The sequence below is a fragment of the Vanderwaltozyma polyspora genome, genomic scaffold, assembly GCF_000150035.1.
Source record: "Vanderwaltozyma polyspora DSM 70294 KpolScaffold359 genomic scaffold, whole genome shotgun sequence".
NCBI classification, from domain to species: Eukaryota; Fungi; Ascomycota; class Saccharomycetes; order Saccharomycetales; family Saccharomycetaceae; genus Vanderwaltozyma; species Vanderwaltozyma polyspora.
In genome coordinates this window covers 1-21,786 of record NW_001834568.1, presented here as the reverse complement: position 1 = coordinate 21,786, position 21,786 = coordinate 1, and the positions used below count along the sequence as shown (strand labels likewise).

Sequence of the window (21,786 nt, the reverse complement as noted above, 5' to 3'; positions counted from 1 at the left end):
CTTCAAGCCATATGGGTGGGTGGGTCATTTTTAAAGAAATATATAGTGATTAATTAGTACTCATTTGCCCATATTCAATGTTTTAATTTTTATTCTCTCTCTCTAATCATATCATATATATATAAAGTACTCTTTTGAACGATTCGTGTCGTATATATTTGCTTCTTCATCCTCGTTATATTTTTGCACTTGTATGCGCCATTCCAGACTAGCTATATCTCTTTCTCTATAAGAAGGTAACGATAACAGATATATTATAGGTGGTTAGGAGATTTGTTTGTCTTCCATAGAGTTCTTGGAATCGAGAGTAAATTAACTTAAAATATTCCATACCAAGACAGAAATTAACTTTGATACTGATAATTTGCTTACATTAATACAATAAGACTCGTTAATGTCTGATTATTTCTCTCTAAACCATAACAATGGTAGCTCAACTCTAGCTGAGTCATTGATAACTCCAAGTGTTTATGACAGCATTAATGGCTACGGTCCCTTTGACGAGGAATCGATGCAATCATCTGAATCTCAACTGCTGCTAGATTTATACCATAATGATCCTGCCGCTATCCTAGATTCAAATTATTCATTTAACTTGCATCAAGGTGCTCCACATCTTCAGGGTAAAGACTCAATTTTACCAAGAACAAACAAAAAATCTCCATTTTATACTTCTGTTCCAATTCCTAAACCAGTGAAGTTATCTGCTTCTTTAGATATAGATGATCATGATGGTTATACAGAAAATGATATCTATGATGGTGAAAATAATTTCGTTAAAGAATATCCAACCGTTGTTTTAGCTGATAGATTCTACAAATGGAAAAAGATTTTAAAAGCTTTAATTAATTATTTAAAGGAAATGGCTTATGCTCAAGAAGAATTTGCAAGAATTAATACTCAAATGAAAGATGCAGTAAAATTCAAATTCTTAACAGATTTAGATGAACAAACAAATACATTGGTTGATCCAATGACACATACTAGACCTATGAGAAAACAACAACCTATGACGTTAGCAGAAAAGAAAAAGCAGTCCAATCTATCAAGTTCAAATTTAAATGATAGCTCTAGTTTCAATCCTGCATCTTCTCAATTTACTTTGAACAAAGACTTAAACAATCCATTAGCTGCGTCAGGTTTCATGAATTTTGGTTCAGGATCAATTCAAGACATTCAAATTATCTTGAAAAAATATCACTTGTCATTAGCCAACCAGCAGTATAAAGTTTCAAAAGAAATTGCTAATAACTTAATTCCTCAATTAGAATCTTTAAGGAAAGATTTATCCATGAAAGTTAAAGATATTAAATCATTACATGACAATTTCAAGACGAATATTAATGATCATATTAAAATTACTTCACAACTTTTAAACAAGTATATCACAGCTTGTAGAGTTATGTCAAATCCAAAGTTTTCAGCAAAAGGTATTAAACCAAAACATGACCCATTTTTATTGAAATTACAATTAGATTTACAATTGAAAAGACAAATTGAAGAAGAAAATTATTTGAGAACTGCATTTATTAATTTACAATCAGCGGGTATGAAATTAGAAAAAATTATATATGCTAAAGTTCAACATACATTACAAAGTTATTCTTCATTATTAGGTTCAGAAGCCCAATTAGTCTTAAGAATTTTATGTCAAGAATTATACAAGGGTATATGTTCAAATCCTCCTGCTATTGAATGGGATAAATTTGTAACATGTCATGGCAAATGTTTGATCAATTGGAAATCAAATGATCCTGTACCACCAGAACGTTCCTTTTCAGATATTGAGTACCCAAGGGCCAATTCACCAATGGGTAAATGTATAAAGTCTGGTTATTTGAAGTTTAGAAAGGGAAATTCATCATCAACTGAAGGTTATTTCATTTTAACTGCAAATTATTTACACGAATTTAAAAGTAATAATTTATACAAAAGTGGTTTCTATCCAGAATCGGTACCTAGTTTAAATGAAATTCAGAAAGGTCAAAATGCTAAAGGTAATGCTTCAAAGGGACAAAGCTGTAAAAGTCAACCTGTTAAAGGTCAACCAGGTTACCACAATCCTAAATATACCCAACCTAAGAGAAAGAAAACGTTGTTACCAGTTTTCAGTATTCCATTAGATGAATGTAAAATTATTAAATGTAGCGACTATAAGTTAGTATTAGAAGCTCCTGGAGTTTATAGTAGAGAAGCAACCCCTATTGCTCCGCAAGTGATTCAAAAACACTATTCAGGTAGTCAACTGGCCAAACAAACAGCGGAAAATTTACATTCAATGTCATCTACAACTTTAACGAAAACTGGTCAAGAAGCCCAAAAGATTGTTACTAAATCTCACCATGGTTTGAGCAAATTGTGGAAGGGTTCATCCAGCAGCGAATCTCGTAAGGCAAGTAATTCTTCTTCAACATCATTGCAATCTCAAAGAAACCCTGTCAAGAAAGTTCCTAACGCAAATGAAGTCTTGACGCCAGTTAAATGGACTTTTTATATCGATCAAACGACTGCCACTCCTCAAGATGTTAAATACTTCAAAAAGTGGATTAATGATATCAAATATTTGACTTCATTTACTGATATTCATCAAAGAGCCAATTTTATCGAAGAGAACATGTTAAAGAACTCTCGTCAAACTTCAAATTCAGTGGTTCCATCTAATGAGTTGGCAAGTGGATTTATCTCCAACTTTACGGCAAGTTCACTCTCAATTCCAGAACCACCATCTGCATTTACATTAATAAATGCTAATGCATCAAGGATTACATCACCAATTCTTGATGACAAGGGTAACTTGATAGCTCCAATGAGGTCGTATAGTGCTGGTTCGATACCAGTATTGAATTCAGGTAATACAAGCGCTTCAAATAGTCAGATAAAAATAGAACCACTTACACAAGCCAAGAACATCAATAATGTAACATCCCCTAACATGTCTATGTTATCTCATAAAACCCAAAACTCAGATGAAAGTTCTGGCGGTTACTTTGCATTGCCAGTTAGAAGAGAAGTCAGATCTAACCCGACAACTCCACATCAAGAATCTCAAGGTTCAAGATCTCCCGGTTCAACCTTATCTCAAAAGATCGGTGATATTTCCATATCTTTAGAAGATATAGAAAGGATGAAATTGCCTCAAATGAAACTGAATAATCAAGATTTTATGTTAACCGCACCAAAATTTCAAAGAAGTGTCAGTGCATCGTCAATTCCAACAACCACAGTATTGGACGCAAAGAATACGGCTATTGATAATTTAACTGGTATTGAAATGGCTAACTCAAATGGCATATCTATCAATTCAAACCCAGGCATTAAAATTAATAACGATTTAATTTCTAACAATGAGAATCATGGGTTGATGTACCATAGCGCCAATAATAGTTCTAATAGTTTGAATTTAACTCCAGTTAATTCAAGAGTACAATCTGTGAAAAAGCATAAGAAAACTCGTTCTTTCAGCTCATTGAGTAGTTTGAAGTTTTCTAAGAGAACTGGAGCCACATCAGGAATGTTTTACAATGAACATATGATGAATAATGGTATTGATGAACATGATGATTGTGAATCATTAGAGGAAGCTCCTAAAGTAATTAAATTAAGTCAATCATTGTATACTTAGGTTAAAATTCAGGGTAGACTCAGGGGTGGTTACTACTAAAGACATACTTTTTTAAAAACTAATTATATACAATTTATTTATGAGTTTTTTATATATTAAAATGATATTATAGATAGTTATGACATATTAAATTACAATGTATATTGTAAATGCTAAGGATGGAAGTGTGATTATGAATATTTGGAAAACATGAATTAGATTTAAATAATGTATTAATACATTAAATCATTAAAATATAGGAATATTATTTTTCTCTTTCTGGTTTTAACTTTTGATGAATTAACTGATCTAATTCTTAATCTCATTATGAGGAATCACACCTCCAAGCTTATGGAAATTTCTGTTGTAATACAACACTCCACCAGTGGAATCCTGGTCATTAACTAAAATATCTTCTACATTACCAACCCAAATCTCATGATCACCAACACGGAATACATCTTTCTTCTTGCAAAGCAATACATATTCAGAATTTTTCAAAATTGGAATAACTAAATCTGTACCTCTAATAGATAATGTTTCATAATCTATATCTTCTTTTAATGTAGCAAACGGTTTAGTTGGAACAACGACGTTTGAATGTTTTAAAGTCGTAGCACCTTGACTGAAAGTTTTGGCTAGCTCAATTGATACTGGATTTGGTTTCAACAAATGAACAGCAAACATTGAATACTTATGTAGAAAATCAGAAGTAAATGAAGGTAATTGAATATTAAATTGAATCATTGGCGATGGTTTTAAAGCCAAAGATGAAACTGATGAAGCAGTTAAACCCCTAAATGAAGAATGCGGTAAATTATCATTGCAGGCAGAAGATATAATCATTGCTTGACTAGCCATTTTACCCATTGCATCTTTGAATAATTGTTGCTTAACTAAATGTTTCCCAGAATGTGTAGAAGATGACCATCTTTTCGTTAGTAAACTCATTATTTAGTAGTTTCTGCTAAAATATTTTCTTGATTATAATAAATTGTAAATATATATAAATATGAGAATAATAATAATATCTAACTAACAGAACTTTTTTTTTATCTTGATTTATATTATTACTTGCGATTTCTGTACTTATAATTTTATCTTTTATTTGATCTTACTATTCTTAACTAATATACACAACGCAAATATCAATTTAAATTAGCAAATTTTAATTTTATTCTATCGTCCCCAGAAGTAGCTATTAATTTATATAATTACAAAAACATCGATTAGATAAATTCATTTATATATCTTTACTTTGCTTTGCTTTAATGGTGTCAAAACTTCTTTTAAATTTCAAGATTTTTCATATTTTAGAAGAAAATTGAGGGGCCCATACTAAATTTTTAATATTCGAACCACATATTAAAATTACCATAGATACCTATTAAAGTTAATATTAAGACAATGCAATGCCAGTAACGGAAGAAACTTCCTTCACCATGATATATCAAACATTTGAGAGGGTGGTGATTAAATCAATGTTAGAATGATGTATATATGTCTTGTGAAGTAAGCGTGGTCATTGATTAACCGGAGGTTTTTCTCACTATTCATACTACACTCGTAAATTAAGAAGTAGGGAATTAACAACAGTTGATGCCATTATTTCCAGTTATTAATCACCGAAGTTCTCTATAAATGTTGTAATTTCATTCTTATCGATTTAGTGATATCATCAGTCAATGATACGAGCGGAAATAATACCAAGAGTTGGCGTTATGATTCTTAAGTCTTTTCAGCATCTGTGATTTTATCATAATGATGCTTGAGAGGTACCCTTTTGTTACTAAATGTATAAAACATAATCAAACTTATCATGTAGGATTGCAATAATATCAAGCAAATATTATTAAATACGGGGTACATTCATACTATCTGATTGATATCCCATAGTATTCTTTATAGTACTATTTGAATTGCTTAAAATTCAACAGAGCCTTACAGGTGATAAAGTTCTGATCTTGAATGTTATTATGGTGTAGTCCATATTTCTTAATTATCATTAAAAGTAAATTTGCATCATATTTAATTGTAATAGCACTATCTATATGGTATTGGACTGTTAATGCTTTAAACTAACATTGACCATGATTTATTTTTTGTTTAACCCTCTCTGTTCTTATATTTCGAATCGATTTATTCAAAAAGTTATCTATTAGATCATTATTTAAGATGATTTCGAAAATAATTGATATTTTAAGAACAAATTGTTGAGAGGGGAATTCAACAAAGGACAAACTATTAATCATTAACTGCTATTACCAGGTCCTTTTGGGTGACTTTGAAGATGGTCCTTAATGTTGTGCAAGATGTCAAGAAGAATCCTGATTCTACGAATATCGAAATTTTATTAAAAGAACTAACAATTGATGAATTAGATTTAGAGACCATAATGGTCTTAATCACCGTTGTGGTGCCTGTATATTCTTCTTTACATATCAGGGAGCAACAGAAATTAATGGTGCTTATTTCTAAATCATTTACGTTTTTAGCTCAATTGGTAAGTTTTGGTAATACAATTGATGTGATAAACCCTGAAAGAAATTTATTTGTGAATTTATTAATTGAGTTACTAATAAAGTATCCAAATTGTCTTTACAATTATTCTATTGATGCAATCAATTCAAAGGAAAAGAGAAATTTCATCATTTCAATGCTTTTTGGAAGTAAATTATTCAATTTTATTTCCAAGAAGGTAGATATTGTCGATTACTTAAATATACTATCGACTCAACTTAAATATATTTTAGAAAACGATTCAAATAAATTGATAGAGTCACCTTGTTTTGGACATTATCTAGTTGCATTTTTTTCTTTAAATCCAATTCTAGGATTAGATATTCTAATACAGGATTTATTTTTAAGTGAAGAAACATATTTTGAATTGTTCATCAAGATTGTCAACAACTCTACAAGATTGGATCAAAAGAGAATTGTGGGAAAATTTTTAATATCATATCTTGATTCAAAAACCCACAGTGGTAATTATTTAGAAGTTGCTAAAATTTTAGAAAAATTCAACTTGCATAAAGTAATTGACCTCCAATTACTTCTTAGTTTGAAATCAACGGCATTACAAGAAACAATTATTAAACTATTACCAGTAGTATTAATAATATCGTTCTCAACTGGATTATTAGAAAGATTTGACGCACTAGATGAATCAAATGATGAAAGTATATGCCAACTCTTTACAATTCTTTTAAAAGTAAAATTAGATTCAAACCAGAGGGATAAAATTGCAAATGGCTCTAAATTTTTAAATGCAGTCACAAAACGTTTAGGACACCAAGATAGGTTGATCAGAGAAAGAACAATGTACATTGCAAAACTGGTTTCAAACAATCAATTACAGTATGAAAGTGACTTCATAATCGATATACCTGATCTATCGTTTGATGATGTCCAAAATTCCATTGATTTTACGAAATTGAACTCCAATGTGAATAAAGAGAAAATTGATTTTGAATTAGTACCAAGAACTGCCGATCAGTTCAAACAAATGTCACTTGAATTTGATAGTGATGATGATGATGAAGATGAAATAGATGGCAGAATTAGATTTGTATTCTTAAAGGATATTGTACAAGAGTTTGAAAAAATTGATAAAACAAAGAGGGAAAACCTTGTAGAATTATTACAAATAGTTGTGAAATTAGTAAGGCAAAAGAAAGACTTTGAGATGGAAGTTAATTTTTATGCTCCTTCATTGCTCGCAAATGTTGCATGTTTAAATAACAATTTCGATGAGAAAAAATTCGAAGAATGGAGAATTAACGCAATGGTCAGCATCATAGTTACGTCTCCAGATAATATTAAAGAATTATTCAATCTTTTATTTACAAAGGAATTATCTTTACAACAAAGAATGTCAATTGTATCTAGTATTGGATTGGCTTCAAGAGAATTAAGAGGTTTCGATGATCCATATGTCGCAAAGCCGGAGTATGATTTCCCAACAAGCAAATTACCTTGGCATACGAATTATGAAATGAATGTAATCGAAGATATAACTAAAGATTCACAGCAAATTATCAAAGAGAAAGAAACAACTTGGAGGTCTCAGAAACTAAATAAATCTAAGATTAAACCAAATAGAAATAGGTTTCAAAAATATGCAAGATCATTTTTTTATCCATTAACAAACGGCTGGCTAAATGGTATTGATATGGGAAGTTTTGATGTATTGTTTAAGATTCATTATTTTTCAACAGTCCAAATGGTTTATCATTGTGCATTCCCTGTTTATGACTATGAAAATATGACATATATGTTTAACAATATAGTGGAAGATGCATTAAAGCAGAACTTGCCAATTGAAAAATATCTGATTCTAAATTCACAAAATCCAAAAGAATAATCCCTACTCGTGTATTTTTATGATGCATTTTTTTGTTGATAAAGAATATTTTTAATAAAGAACTTCAAGCGGTAGTATTGTAAAAAGTTCAATCAGGGTCAAATTTCATTTCTTGCATAAAACTTTTAATTGTATCGAGGAGATATTAGAAAGATCTCCATATTTTATAAGTTACAATTCACTAGTTTCATTTAGATAGTAATAATTAATTAAGTATATATCCATAGACGATAATACTATTCACTGTCACGTAATTATACCATTTCTTCGCATCCAAGTTAGTTAATTCCAATATATCCATATCACGTGATAATATGATATAAGCGATATTCTTCTACTTCATCGAAACTTAATTAATTAAACTTGTTACTGTTATGTTTAACTGTTTAAGAAGAGCTAATTGTTAAGAAAAGTTTGTTACTGTTGATCTAATTTGTATGATATTGTGAACAAGTAGGATAGACAGTTATTAGAGAACTCGAAGTGATATGTCTTTCCTTGGTAGTCTTCGCCAGAAGACACCATTTTTCGATAAGATAGCAGAAAGCTTTACCCCTGCTATCAGCAGAGATGAAAAATTTAAGTATGAATATAGATTGCCAGCTGAAGAAAACATTATAGATGATACCAACGCTGATATATCTTTTGTTGGTGCTTATAGTAAGATCATGGCCATGTCCAGATCAAAAACTGAAATTAATCAAAAATCACCAGTCTCTTATGTGTATTCTGGTAGATTATATTTAACACCACATTTTTTGGTATTCAGAGATGCATTTGATCAATATTCTTGTGTACTAGTTATGAATTTATCTACTATAAAGAGAGTTGAAAGAAGTCCCTCTGAATCTCATTCTTTCGCTTTGAATATTACACTTTATTCAGGGTCTAAAATTTCTATCCAATTTATAGGATTACGTTATAGATCCGAACAATTTTCACACCAATTAAAATTAAATTTAAAGAATAATATAGAGACAGCCAAAAATCTTCCACAATTTTTATCGACTTGTTATTCAGAGTTTATTATTACCAAAAATATTCTTCATCAAAAGGATTTAATTCCTCCAAGAGCTGGTTTAGGGCAACAATTTAAATACCCTGGACGTGCTGAATTAGATAAGGAAAAGGCAAAATTGAGATTATGGTTTGAATATTTTAAAGAAAACGGCCAGAACATGGCTATTGTCAAGAATCACATGTTTCAAAAATTAATAAGAGTTGGTCTTCCAAACAGAATTAGAGGTGAAATCTGGGAGCTATGTTCAGGTTCAATATATTTAAGACATGCAAATTCTGGAGAATATCAAAAAATTTTGAGGGATAATGAAGGTAAAACTTCACAAGCTATTGATGAGATTGAAAAGGATTTAAAGAGATCTTTACCAGAATATAGGGCTTATCAAAGTGAAGAAGGTATTGGGCGCTTAAGAAATGTATTAACAGCCTATTCCTGGAAAAATCCAGATGTTGGTTATTGTCAAGCCATGAATATTGTTGTAGCAGGTTTATTAATTTTCATGACTGAAGAACAAGCTTTTTGGTGCTTAACAAAATTATGCGATATTTATGTGCCAGGTTATTATTCGAAAACCATGTATGGTACATTATTGGATCAAAAAGTGTTCGAAGCATTTGTAGAGGATCGTTTACCAATACTATGGAAACATATTGTTCAGAATGATATTCAACTTTCAGTAATATCTTTGCCATGGTTTTTATCCCTTTTCTTTACATCTATGCCATTAGAATATGCATTTAGAATTATGGATATATTTTTCTTGAATGGAGCTAAAACTTTATTTCAAGTAGCATTGGCAGTGTTAAAAGTCAATGCTGACGATTTATCATCTGCAGAAGAGGACGGTACTTTTATTGCTGTATTAAAGAATTACTTTCAAACTCTAGGTGATAGTGCATACCCTGAATCTGATGATACAAATCGTAGGCAGATTACAAAATTCCAAGAATTATTAGTTACCGCATTTAAAGAGTTCAGCATAATCAGTGAAGGTATGATAATACAAGAAAGAAATAAACATCAAAAGGGCATCTTGCAAAATATAGAGACTTTTGTTAAGAGAACCCAGATGCGTCAAATGCCGAAGACATTTAACTTGACAGATGAAGATTTATCAAATATTTATGACATATACTATCAAAGTATCGAGACGCACAAGATAAGTATGGGTACAGGTTCTTCAAGTATGAGTTTTGATGTTTTTATTCAATTGTTAAGCAAATTCTGTGATTGGTGTAAACCTAGTGAAAGTGATGAAAATCCTGCCTTCCGCAAGCAAAAGACAGACTTCTTAAAAAAGTTGTTTAGAAAGTGGGATTCTAATCATTTAGGCGAATTGACTTTAAATGATGTTGTCACTGGTATAGATAACTTGAAATCAACTGATCTTTTACAATTAATTAACTATTTTTTCTCATTGTATGATACTGATAATGACGGAGAATTACATAGAGAAGAAGTCCTTCAAGTATCTGAAGGATTACTTTTCTTGACAGAACCTTGGAAGACTGGTAGATACATTGATTTATTGACCAAACAATCTATAGAAGATGATATTGCGGAAAAACTAGCAAGGGAGAAGTTTAATGAGGAAAACACTACCGATGAGATAGATCTTCCATCTGATGTCCAGGTTGATGAAGAGAAGTGTAAGATAGAACAGTCCGAAAGATATTTGAAAGCTGCAAGTAGCTTTTTGCAAAGATCGTTTGAATATGCCAAATCTTTTGAACTTGCTGAAGAAATTGACTTAATTAATTTTTCAGATGATGAATTAGATGGAGAAGCAAAGAAAAAGAAATTTAATACTTTGAAGGCCAATGTAGCACTAGATCCGACTCGCCCAAAGTTATTAGATTTGGCCACATTTAGAATGATAATATTAGCCGATGAAACATATGAGTTATTTTTTGCAAGCACATGGGGATCTTCAATTCACACTGATCAACCTATTGAGAACGTAATGAAAAATAGACCATTAAGAAGCATGTTTGATGGTATCATAGCTGATGGACGTAGAGTTGCAGAACAAGTTCGTCGTCGTGTGGATTCTGTCACTACAAGAGGCAGTATTACATCAGTCGAAAGTGCAGGTGCTCACACTATTAACAGCGGTTCGGTTTTAACCAGTTCCTATGGTTCAAGTAAGGAAGATAGATTTGATGATCTAGATGACTTCTCGCACGAACATCAAGAAGAGCATGAAGATTTGTTAGGTAGTTCATGGGTTGAAATGGAAATGGAAAATGAAGGTCCAAATTCTCCTGATCGTCACAATTTGAAAACTGTTCCTACAAGAGATTTAGATTCTCAAGGAGATCTGATCGAATTTGAAGCATAAATTAAGAAACACAAATATCATTATTAAATTGTCGTAAAACGAAAAAAAAAAATTAAAGCAAAATAAGGGAAGAGAATAAATAGGAAGAGGAATAGAATTTAACACATTCTTCTATTCTGGTTTAATTTGTTTTTAACAAAAAGTCTCTAGCATAAGTTAAATATTTCTATATAATTATCACTGTCCCTGTGTTGGAAATGGAGTGGCCAAAAGTACCAATTTCTGATCAATAAAAATATAAACTTTATTAAGCTTGCGCTTATATCATCAAATTCTGTTACTTTATGAGGATATGATAAATCTTATAATATAGTCACGTGTCAATAAATTAAATTAAATTACGTAGTACTGAATATTTATTTATTGATAATTAAGAAATTCGAGTTTGAATGAAACTAGTTACTATTATAAGTCGGACTTTAAGTATCAAATTAGAAGATTAATAAGTGGTTCCAAGTCATTTTTATATACCAAATCAGTTCTCTATTAGGAGTTTGAGGAATATACCAATGTTTTACAATAAATGGTTTACCATTGGAGGAGCTTCACCATCCAAGTTACTCTCTTCTAAGAGTTCATTTTTTACCAGAAACAGTACTCAATTGCAGAGGACAGCATTGAAAGGTCAATTCTTTGGTGCTAATTTGAAAATAAAAAATACCTGTATTAATCAAAGAAATGCAATTGCTCAAATAAATAATGTGAGATCTTTTTCAACTACTTCACTGATAAGATCAAGGTTTAATCCTATGTCAGGTGAAAACTCATCCAACCGCTATGTTAGATTGAACAGATTCCAACAGTATCGTCAAAATGATAGAGGCACTAACTCCCTTCGAAATTTAACAATCTTTGGTGCATCTTTAATGGTTGGTATTTATTTTGGTTCTCCCTATTTATTCGAATATGTTCCGCCATTTAATCATTTTAAAAGGAATCCATCTCACTTGGTTTATACAATATTGGGTTTGAATGTAGTTGTTTTTGGTCTCTGGCAATTACCCAAGAATTGGCGTTTCTTACAAAGGTATATGTTGTTAGAAAAATCAAATATTTATAGCAAATGGTCATTGATCGGCAGTGCATTTTCACATCAGGAAGGTTGGCATTTGGCTATGAACATGTTAGCACTATGGTCGTTTGGTACTTCTTTATGTAGCATGTTAGGTGCCTCGAATTTCTTTTCATTATATATGAATAGTGCATTAGGGGCCTCGTTATTTTCCTTGTGGTATCCAAAGATTGCACGTTTAATGATGATGGGTCCAAGTTTAGGTGCAAGTGGTGCTTTATTTGGTATCTTTGGTTGTTTTTCATATCTATTTCCTCAAGCCAAGATTTTACTTTTCGTTTTCCCTATTCCAGGTGGTGCTTGGGTAGCATTTTTAGCTGCTATGGCTTGGAATGCAGCAGGTTGTGCATTAAGATGGGGTACATTTGATTACGCTGCACATTTAGGTGGTTCAATGATTGGTGTTGCATACGGATGGTACATTAGCCAAGTGACAAGAAAAAACAGAGAACGTAGGATGGAAAAAATGTCTAGATGGATTTAAAATAATATATTAAATATATTAAATATGTAAATATGTAATGATTTTATTATTAACATTCATTTCTTTATGCAATGATATAAACAAGATTGTAAATAAATATCTGGTATATTGATTTTTCTTTAACTTAAGTTCCCTCAATTTTTGGGAAGCCACCAAATAAGATTTGTGAAGGTTAATTTCTGTTTTTCATTAGACCTTCCCTAATGACAAAATAATCTTTATCTGAAATTTTTGAGAGGTTAGTTGGCTTCCCAAGAACCTGAAATTTCACCTAATTTACTATCCTTTTCAGTATTTTTTAAAGATAACATAATTTCATTATAAGTCATCGGTTTTGGATTTCTTTGAATTATCCGTGAATACTTGTCGTCTATATCATAATCGCACTCAACTTCATGCAATTTATTAATGAATATTAATTGTGTAGATAACCTATCTTTGATTTTCAGTTTAACCGAATCTTCAATACCTTCATTTGGCAAACCTGATAATTTTAATATTTTCAGAACTGTATCATCAGAAACTTTTGAATCAGTATCAAATTGAGTATACTGTGTAACTGACCAAGTTTCGCTATTTAAATAATTCGATATTTGTTCTTTCGTAATGAAACTTTCACCTATTAAAGATGATGATTGATACCTTACGAAGTTTCTGATTAAACATCGATTCAGTATAGTGAACTTTCTTGCAAGCATTTGATAATTGAATATAGATAGATAGATGAATTGAGTAAGATATTAACACATGGACACTGGAGAGGGGTAGATAATAACGATATGATATGGTCTATGGAGTTGAGTATAATCTATTTGACTCTTTAAATCAGTTATTTTAATAAACATATAAGGTACCAGGTTAGTTGCAATTAGTATTACTATAGTTCATTATATAAATAACTATTAAACCCCGCTCCACGTGACCAGTACTACCAATATCACGTGTACCAATCAATTTTACTACAACATATATTTTTTAGTCTGGAAATCCTTCCAAATCTACCAAAAGAACATATATAAATACATATCTATATCCATCATAGTCACAGTTGTGAATATACAGGTATATAGCCATCAATGGTACAATACAATACCAATTGTCAAGCATAACTGTTCAACAGGATGCCACTACTACCTTTATACTGGAACAAATTCAATTTCGAACTTTTCGAATCTATTCCGATGAGCATTACCCGGATATTCGTGATAATTGAAAAATTTTCAAAATGGCTTTCGAAAGTTCCAATTCGAACTCGAATTAGAAACAGTGATGAGATGAGATGAGATGAGATGAGCAGAGATGTTTTTAGTTTTTTCAATGTTGTTAAAGTAAGAATATTATTGGTAAGTAGAAGTTGTTATTTATTGGTTGTTATATTTATTATTGGTTTATTAATTATGTATTATTGTTGTTGTAATTGCTGAGAAGTTGGAGGACTATATAGATCAAGAATATCAAAATGAGAATTAAGAAGAAGAATACTAGTGGTAACGCAAAGAACTTTGTTACCAGATCTCAGGCTGTTAGAAAGTTGCAAGTTTCTCTAGCTGATTTCAGAAGGTTATGTATCTTTAAAGGTATCTATCCAAGAGAACCTCGTAACAAAAAGAAGGCTAATAAAGGTTCTACTGCACCAACTACATTTTACTATGCAAAAGATATTCAATATCTAATGCATGAACCTGTATTGAATAAATTCAGAGAACATAAAACTTTTGCAAAGAAGTTAACTAGAGCTTTAGGTAGAGGTGAAGTTTCTTCTGCTAAGAAATTGGATGAAAATAGAACTTCTTATAAATTAGATCATATTATCAAAGAACGTTATCCAAGTTTTCCTGATGCTGTTAGAGATATTGATGATGCTTTGAACATGTTGTTCTTATTTGCAAACTTGCCAGCTACTGATCAAGTCTCTTCGAAAATAACTAAAGATGCAAATGAAATTTGTAATCAATGGTTAGCCTATGTAGCAAGAGAACGTTTAGTTCGTAAAGTTTTCGTTTCTATTAAAGGTGTTTACTATCAAGCAAGCATCAGAGGTGAAGATGTTAGGTGGTTAGTTCCTTTCAAATTTCCTGAAAATATCCCAAGCGACATCGATTTTAGAATCATGTTAACATTTTTGGAATTTTACTCTACTTTGTTGCATTTCGTTTTATACAAATTGTACACAGATAGCGATTTGGTATACCCACCAAAGGTTGATATCGCTAAGAATAAGATAATAAGTGGGTTGTCATCTTATATTTTGGAATCTGAAACCGAAGAAAATGTCTTAACAGCAACTAAGTTATCAGAACCTACTGGTGAAACTTCAAACATTGATTCTGAAACTTTGAAATTGGCTATGAAGGCTGATGAAAATGTTGATGATACAAATCCAGAAGATGAACAAACTGAAAATGTCGAAACCGTTGAATTAGATGCTTTCCAAGATAACAACAAAAACAAAGGTGATATCTTGGCTCAACCAAGTCAATATGAATCTCCAGTTTCTACTTTGTTCTCAGATTTCGTATTTTATGTTGGTAGGGAAGTTCCAATTGATATTCTAGAGTTCTTAATTCTATCTTGTGGTGGCTCTGTTATAAGTGAAGCCGCTCTAGATAAATTAGAAACAAAAGACATCGATTTCTCAAAAGTTACACATCAAATTGTTGATAGACCTGTTTTGAAAAATAAAGTTGCAGGTAGAACATATATTCAACCACAATGGATTTTTGACTGTTTGAATAAAGCTAAATTAGTCCCAGCTAACTTGTACTTACCTGGTGAAACTTTACCACCTCACTTGAGTCCATGGGGTGACGCTAGTGGTTATGATCCAAATGTCTCTGATGCTGAAGAAGAAGGTGAAGATGATGAAGATGAGGATTCTGAAGAAGGCTCTGGTGCAGAAGTTGAAGAGAATGTTGATGAAGATGAAGACGATGAAGAATTGAGAGCCCAAAAGGAATTGGAATTAGAAGCTCAAGGTGTAAAATACTCCGATATAAAGGATACTGAAGTCAAGTCAAAGAACAAGAAGAGAAAGGCAGCTTCTACTGAAGCAGAAGAAGAAAAGGACTTGAAGATGATCATGATGAGTAACAAGCAACGTAAGCTGTACAAAAAGATGAAATATTCTAATGCAAAGAAGGAAGAAAAGGTTGAAAACCTAAAGAAGAAGAAGAAGCAAATATCAAAGACAAAGGAAAAATTAACAAAACTAGAAGGCAAGAAATAATTTTGATAGAACTTTCTTTATTTGATAATATATTGTTTAAATTTCCAGCATAGTCATTAAAATCGGTCTGTTTATCTATATAAGTGTAAATTAATACAAATCATTCATATATTTTATTATTGTTATTATTATTATTATAATCATTTTATTATTATTATTTTATTATTTACTTTTTTGTTATTATTAAACTGTGATATTATTTTAGATTAATTAATACTTTTATATAATGTCACCAGAATAGTCTGGTCTGGAATCCATTGATCGCCTGTCTGGAATCACCAATTCGACAAACCCTTGGAGTTCTTTTTGTAAAGCTAATAATGAGCTTTCAGCATGATTAATACGGTCTATATCAGTTATTTTCCCTACATTTACGTATGCTTTTAATAAATATCCACCTTCGGTAACTAAGATATTATCATTATTTGTAATATTCCAAAATTTTTTGAAGGTCAATTATTACTTCATTGGCTAAAAAAAATTTGACACCCACTGAGATATATGGATAATCCTGGAATAAACCCCATGGCTTTAAGAAATGGAAGGTTAAAGGTGAAGATGATTCGTCGGTAGATAATATACTTGATTCAGAAATTGATGAGTAGAACTTTTCTATTAGTCCCAGCAGCAGGAATATCTGAAATGTGTAAAGCCCAAGAAGAATTTTCGACTGTAATACCTTTCAAATCAACTTCCATTTCAGAATCTGCACTCTTGTTAAATTGTAGCATTCTTCTTATAACATCAGGACTAATAGGAAGGCCATCAGATGATAGTTTTTTCAATAATGTGTAATCGAGTTCATCCTCTGAAGGAGTTAAAAGCTCTAAAGGTAGGGCCCTTAATAGTCTAATTCTATTCGGTTCTACTAATTGATTTTTTGAATTAACTCTATCTATATCATAAGAAGGATTTGGATTCCACACAGATGTTATATTAGAGAATAATACGGGTGGGTTACCTGATAACGTATTAACTGCAGTTATAAACAATTCAAAAGAACCATCGTCGATAGAACCGAACAAACTTAATTGCTGAACCATTGTACACTTCTAGATCCTACTATATGATACTTTCCCCTAGTTCAATCTTATCCTGAACATAAATCAAACACTCTTTTTTAATTATGTATCTTATAATTTATCAATTTTATTTAATAAGAAGGTTCGGTTATAAAAATTGATATTAATTTAAAGCTTTTAAATTTAACATTTAAGGTTACTTAATAAGTTATCTTAGAACCAGTTTTATCGTCAACTGTATAGAATACCCAATTGCCTATATACCAGTTTAAGATGCCAGTCGACGTTGCACCAGGAGTTATCAAGAAATTGATGTTTTTCACAGCAGCAATGGTTATTTGTCCATTGTTAACATTTTTTAGTATTAAACAGTTCACTACAAATACTATTGTAAGTGGTGGTTTAGCAGCTCTAGCAGCTAACTTAGTATTGATTGGTTATATAGTGGTTGCATTTATGGAAGATACTACTGATGTAAAGGCAGAAAGCAAGAAAGATTGAAAAGTTATTTTTTATAATTGATTATAAAGGGGAAAAAGGTATTTAAATGGACTAGCTTTGAGTGCTAAGAGTAAAATAAAATATATCATCTCTTATTTTATAGATAGTATAGTTTACTGATTGTGTCTGTGTATTTATTTTATTTTATGTATATCTATTTTTTATATATACTAAGTTTATATGTATATATAATATAATGAAAGTATTAATTTGTCTTCTTCAATGGGTTAGTTGATTTTTCTAAGGCACCATAACTGATTTCTAAACTTGCCAACCAACTAATTGCGATGAATAGAATGCCTAGCAACAATGCAGAAACTAGCAAACACATCAACAATCCTTCTGTCCATATAGTACTTAAAATATCAGAATCTTCCTCCTTATCTTCTTTATTTTTCCCTTTCTTATCTTGTGCTTCAACTTCATCTTTGTCTTCTTCTGAGTTGTCATTCACATATTCTTCTTCTGTTTCGGTTTTATAATCTTCTTTTTCTGCTTCTTCTTCTTCTTCTTCTTCTTTCTTTGAAATGGATTTTTTAGAGTTTACGTTTATCTCTGGGGAAATGATGGCCAAAACTTTAGTTTGAGGCAAGTATTCATCCAAGAAAAAGGTAACTGATTCTAAAAATCCATCCAATTGATCTAAATCATAAACAGCACTTTCAAAGTCTATAGCAATAACAAAATTTTCACGCAATGGGTAAGTATATAAAATTTCAGAAACTGAAGAAGGTAGTTGTTCTAATTTAATAATTTCAGAGTTTGTATAATCTTCGACCTTGAAATCCTTTTCCAATGGCAAAACCTGGTTTAAATCATGTTCAAAATATTTCGTCAAGTACGGATAGTTTTTATTTGATGAGCTATATTGCTTATAAATTGCAAATTTATCAAATTGTAAAATCACTAAAGGACGGTCGATATTACTTTGAGATGCTAATATTTTCATAGAATCAACATTTTTACATTCTTCCCCTGAGATATAAGCAATTGATAAAGATTGACTAGCAACCACCAACATTGATTGTAACATAATCACAAAATGAATTAAAAATGTCCTTAATCCTAACATTTTGCTTTGTTTAATAATTTCTCATCCACTTTCAAACCAAAGTGCCTGTCTTTCTTCTACAATCCACGAATTAGCAGTAATATCAAAAGGATAACACGATATAAGGTCTCTATCCCTCTTAATATCGAGTTCCAATTATCATTTAAGTCAATCGATTTAAAGCAAATTGTTACAAAGGGTTGGTTGTTTAAAGATGAATAATGTTCATTCGGATTTTTGATATTGAACAAAATATTACATGCTGCTTCTGTTAACTATTGCGTATATAATGATTGTTGATGAAAGTGTTATACTTAAATACTTGAATCATTGAACTACAAGAACCTACTAAACAGTACGTTCACACTCCTTGTTTCTATCAAGAGAATTCATTATATTTGGAATATTAGTAGATTTAAGTTATCTAATGGATCTGGTTTGGTTGAAATTGAGTAAGTATAACGTCAGATACATTTTACAAAAAATATAGAATTTTAAATATCTTTAGATTAAAATTATATCTGTACATCGTGTAATAATAAATAGATTGTTTCCAATAGAGACTGATTATTAATTGAATATGTTCAATTGGAATATATTTCCAGTATTTTGATGACTATTATTTATCATCAAATTCAACTTCTCTATGATATTCATCATACAAACAAGATACTGTCGCATAAAATAAATATTGAAAAATTTCAAGATGAGATGAAATGAGATGAGATGAGATTGATTTAAATATAATTTACTTAAATGAATAGTGTTATTATTGACACATAAGGGATAGGCCTGTTGAACTTCCATTATAGCAGCTGTTACTCATTACTTTATTAATTCTGCAATGTCTTTAGAAGCCATTCGTTTTGCCAGATCAGACCCTACTAATGTTCAGGTCTCTGTGCTAGATCAATTACTATTACCATACCTGACTAAATATTTGCCAATATACACTATATCTGATGGTTACGCTGTTATAAAATCTATGCAGGTCAGAGGTGCTCCTGCTATTGCCATTGTTGGTTCTTTGTCTATTTTAATGGAATCTCAAATGATGTTATCTAATTCATTTGATCAAACTCAATGGTTTTACGATTTATTAGACTGGGAAGATACTAGATCTAAATTAACTGGAAGGTTGGACTACTTATTGAGCTCTAGGCCAACTGCTGTGAATCTATCTAATGCATTAAAAGAGATTGCTCAAATTTTAAAAGAAACCAATGATTTGAAGCAATTTAACAGTGAATTGTACAACTACGTTTGTAAATTGATTGATGAAGATTTATCAAACAATATCAAGATGGGTGATAATGGTGCTAAATTTTTATTAGAATCATTATCCAAAGAAGGGTTTAACGAAGAATTTGCAGTTTTGACCATTTGTAACACTGGTTCCTTAGCCACCTCAGGTTATGGTACTGCCTTAGGTGTTATTCGTTCTTTATGGAATGATTCAAAAAGCAAGGATCCAAAGGTAAATACTGACGGCTCTTTGAAACCTTTAGCTTCCGCTGATTCTAAAATGAAACATGTTTTCCCATTGGAAACCAGACCTTATAATCAAGGATCCCGTTTAACTGCATATGAACTAGTCCACGATGAAATTCCAGCCACCTTGATCACTGATAGTTCTGTTACATACAGGATCAAAACGAGCCCTTATCCAATCAAAGCTGCCTTTGTTGGTGCTGATAGAATTGTACGTAATGGTGATACTGCAAACAAGATCGGTACTTTCCAATTGGCTATTATTTGCAAACAGTTTGGTATTAAGTTCTTTGTTGTAGCCCCAAAGACAACCATTGATAATGTGACACCAAATGGTGATGGTATAGTTGTTGAAGAACGTAAACCAAATGAGATGAAATTAGTGACTGGTACTCTAATGAACTACGATGAAGAAACGCCAGCTTTGAATGTATCAAACGAACCTGTAAGCGCTAAAATTGGTATTGCTCCATCTCAAATAAATGTTTGGAATCCAGCCTTCGATATTACTCCACATGAGTTCATCGATGGGATTGTCACTGAAGAAGGGGTATTTACTAAGGATGAATCCGGTAAATTTGACTTAACTTCTTTGTTTTAGTTGACATTGGAAGTAAAATTCGCTAGTACCTTTGGTTATAACTAAAATGAATATTATGTAATAAAGTTTATCATCCAGGTATATAAAAAAAATTAAATATTCACCTAATTTGGGATCAAATTTGGTTTTGAGTTCCAGTGGGTATAATAAATGCACAATTAATAGGGCTCAATAATGGATTATAAATACCTTGAGTAATTCTATTAAATTAAAAGCTGGATGTTAACTATTCAAAATGGACAGTATTACATCCAGTGTTATGAAATAAATATATGCAATATAATGTAAAAAAATATCTATGTTAATTTGTAAATAATTTGTTAAAGCCATTTTCGTTTTGTTCACGGCACCAATGAAGTACTTTTGAGAACAGAGCTCTGTATCTTTGTTCTCTGAATTTAATCATTAATGAATCTAATTTAGTAGATGGAGATGATACTTCTTGAATTAAATCTTTACAGTATCTCTTGAATTGTGGGTCATTTAGTGCATCGATGCCTCCACTATAATGTGTAAAAGTTTCATCCCAGATGATAGATTTTTTTGTTATTCTTCTTGCTATAAACATTGCTATAGCGCTTAATACCGAAGGTTTGACATTTACAAATCTATGGCAACAAATGGCATATTCTAATAAAATCTTTGCAATATTCCTAGTTTCGAAGTCATAATTATCTGCTTTTGAAATTCTTCGTAGAAAGTTCATTGGATTTGGCCAACCGATGTTGAATTGCAAAGATGTCAGCATGTACATTTCGGCACTTTTAATATCTTGGGCAGATGCTGCACCATCTGTAATATATGCATAATCGGATAACTTTGGTAGATTTACCTCTTCAAATTTAGAGGCAATGAAAAGTGAGGTCACTGCCAATAATTGTAATTTACTTAATGTTACTTTATTTTTTGAAAGAAATCTATCCATCAAGTTTATGGCTAGATATAATGTCTCTGGATAACATTGGAACTTTTCATGACCTTCAAGTAACCAGCTTACTAAAATGGCTCTCAT

The 21,786-nt window shown here is 31.1% G+C and overlaps 11 protein-coding genes and 1 further gene across 11 annotated transcripts, besides 2 other annotated features; 7 read left to right on the top strand and 5 right to left on the bottom strand.

The window, feature by feature from the left end:
* Positions 1-394: 394 nt before the first annotated feature.
* Positions 395-3,622, top strand: Kpol_359p12 (uncharacterized protein; the record flags this gene model as incomplete). Its single annotated transcript, XM_001642659.1, has 1 exon — positions 395-3,622. The coding sequence occupies one exon, from the start codon at positions 395-397 to the stop codon at positions 3,620-3,622; it is 3,228 nt and encodes a 1,075-aa protein (XP_001642709.1).
* Positions 3,623-3,910: 288 nt separating this feature from the next.
* Kpol_359p11 (flavin reductase family protein) lies at positions 3,911-4,552 on the bottom strand (the record flags this gene model as incomplete). Its single annotated transcript, XM_001642658.1, has 1 exon — positions 3,911-4,552. One exon carries the CDS (start codon positions 4,550-4,552, stop codon positions 3,911-3,913), a length of 642 nt encoding a protein of 213 aa, XP_001642708.1.
* Positions 4,553-5,891: 1,339 nt separating this feature from the next.
* Positions 5,892-7,964, top strand: TEL2 (Tel2p; the record flags this gene model as incomplete). Its single annotated transcript, XM_001642657.1, has 1 exon — positions 5,892-7,964. One exon carries the CDS (start codon positions 5,892-5,894, stop codon positions 7,962-7,964), a length of 2,073 nt encoding a protein of 690 aa, XP_001642707.1.
* Positions 7,965-8,452: 488 nt separating this feature from the next.
* On the top strand, positions 8,453-11,326 carry MDR1 (GTPase-activating protein MDR1; the record flags this gene model as incomplete). Its single annotated transcript, XM_001642656.1, has 1 exon — positions 8,453-11,326. One exon carries the CDS (start codon positions 8,453-8,455, stop codon positions 11,324-11,326), a length of 2,874 nt encoding a protein of 957 aa, XP_001642706.1.
* A 509-nt stretch (positions 11,327-11,835) lies between these two features.
* PCP1 (rhomboid protease PCP1) lies at positions 11,836-12,882 on the top strand (the record flags this gene model as incomplete). The annotated part of the gene is made up of 1 exon (XM_001642655.1): positions 11,836-12,882. The coding sequence occupies one exon, from the start codon at positions 11,836-11,838 to the stop codon at positions 12,880-12,882; it is 1,047 nt and encodes a 348-aa protein (XP_001642705.1).
* Positions 12,883-13,121: 239 nt separating this feature from the next.
* Positions 13,122-13,580, bottom strand: GTF1 (glutamyl-tRNA(Gln) amidotransferase subunit F; the record flags this gene model as incomplete). Its single annotated transcript, XM_001642654.1, has 1 exon — positions 13,122-13,580. One exon carries the CDS (start codon positions 13,578-13,580, stop codon positions 13,122-13,124), a length of 459 nt encoding a protein of 152 aa, XP_001642704.1.
* A 761-nt stretch (positions 13,581-14,341) lies between these two features.
* NOP7 (mRNA-binding ribosome synthesis protein NOP7) lies at positions 14,342-16,108 on the top strand (the record flags this gene model as incomplete). The annotated part of the gene is made up of 1 exon (XM_001642653.1): positions 14,342-16,108. The coding sequence occupies one exon, from the start codon at positions 14,342-14,344 to the stop codon at positions 16,106-16,108; it is 1,767 nt and encodes a 588-aa protein (XP_001642703.1).
* A 219-nt stretch (positions 16,109-16,327) lies between these two features.
* Positions 16,328-16,564: a sequence feature (similar to hypothetical protein; correction of possible frameshift sequencing error~similar to Saccharomyces cerevisiae SRB5 (YGR104C)).
* On the bottom strand, positions 16,328-17,151 carry Kpol_359p5 (the record flags this gene model as incomplete).
* Positions 16,699-17,151: a sequence feature (similar to hypothetical protein; correction of possible frameshift sequencing error~similar to Saccharomyces cerevisiae SRB5 (YGR104C)).
* A 252-nt stretch (positions 17,152-17,403) lies between these two features.
* Positions 17,404-17,631, top strand: VMA21 (Vma21p; the record flags this gene model as incomplete). The annotated part of the gene is made up of 1 exon (XM_001642652.1): positions 17,404-17,631. One exon carries the CDS (start codon positions 17,404-17,406, stop codon positions 17,629-17,631), a length of 228 nt encoding a protein of 75 aa, XP_001642702.1.
* A 205-nt stretch (positions 17,632-17,836) lies between these two features.
* VOA1 (Voa1p) lies at positions 17,837-18,703 on the bottom strand (the record flags this gene model as incomplete). Its single annotated transcript, XM_001642651.1, has 1 exon — positions 17,837-18,703. One exon carries the CDS (start codon positions 18,701-18,703, stop codon positions 17,837-17,839), a length of 867 nt encoding a protein of 288 aa, XP_001642701.1.
* An 823-nt stretch (positions 18,704-19,526) lies between these two features.
* Positions 19,527-20,774, top strand: MRI1 (S-methyl-5-thioribose-1-phosphate isomerase MRI1; the record flags this gene model as incomplete). The annotated part of the gene is made up of 1 exon (XM_001642650.1): positions 19,527-20,774. One exon carries the CDS (start codon positions 19,527-19,529, stop codon positions 20,772-20,774), a length of 1,248 nt encoding a protein of 415 aa, XP_001642700.1.
* A 301-nt stretch (positions 20,775-21,075) lies between these two features.
* Kpol_359p1 (uncharacterized protein) lies at positions 21,076-21,786 on the bottom strand (the record flags this gene model as incomplete). The annotated part of the gene is made up of 1 exon (XM_001642649.1): positions 21,076-21,786. The coding sequence occupies one exon, from the start codon at positions 21,784-21,786 to the stop codon at positions 21,076-21,078; it is 711 nt and encodes a 236-aa protein (XP_001642699.1).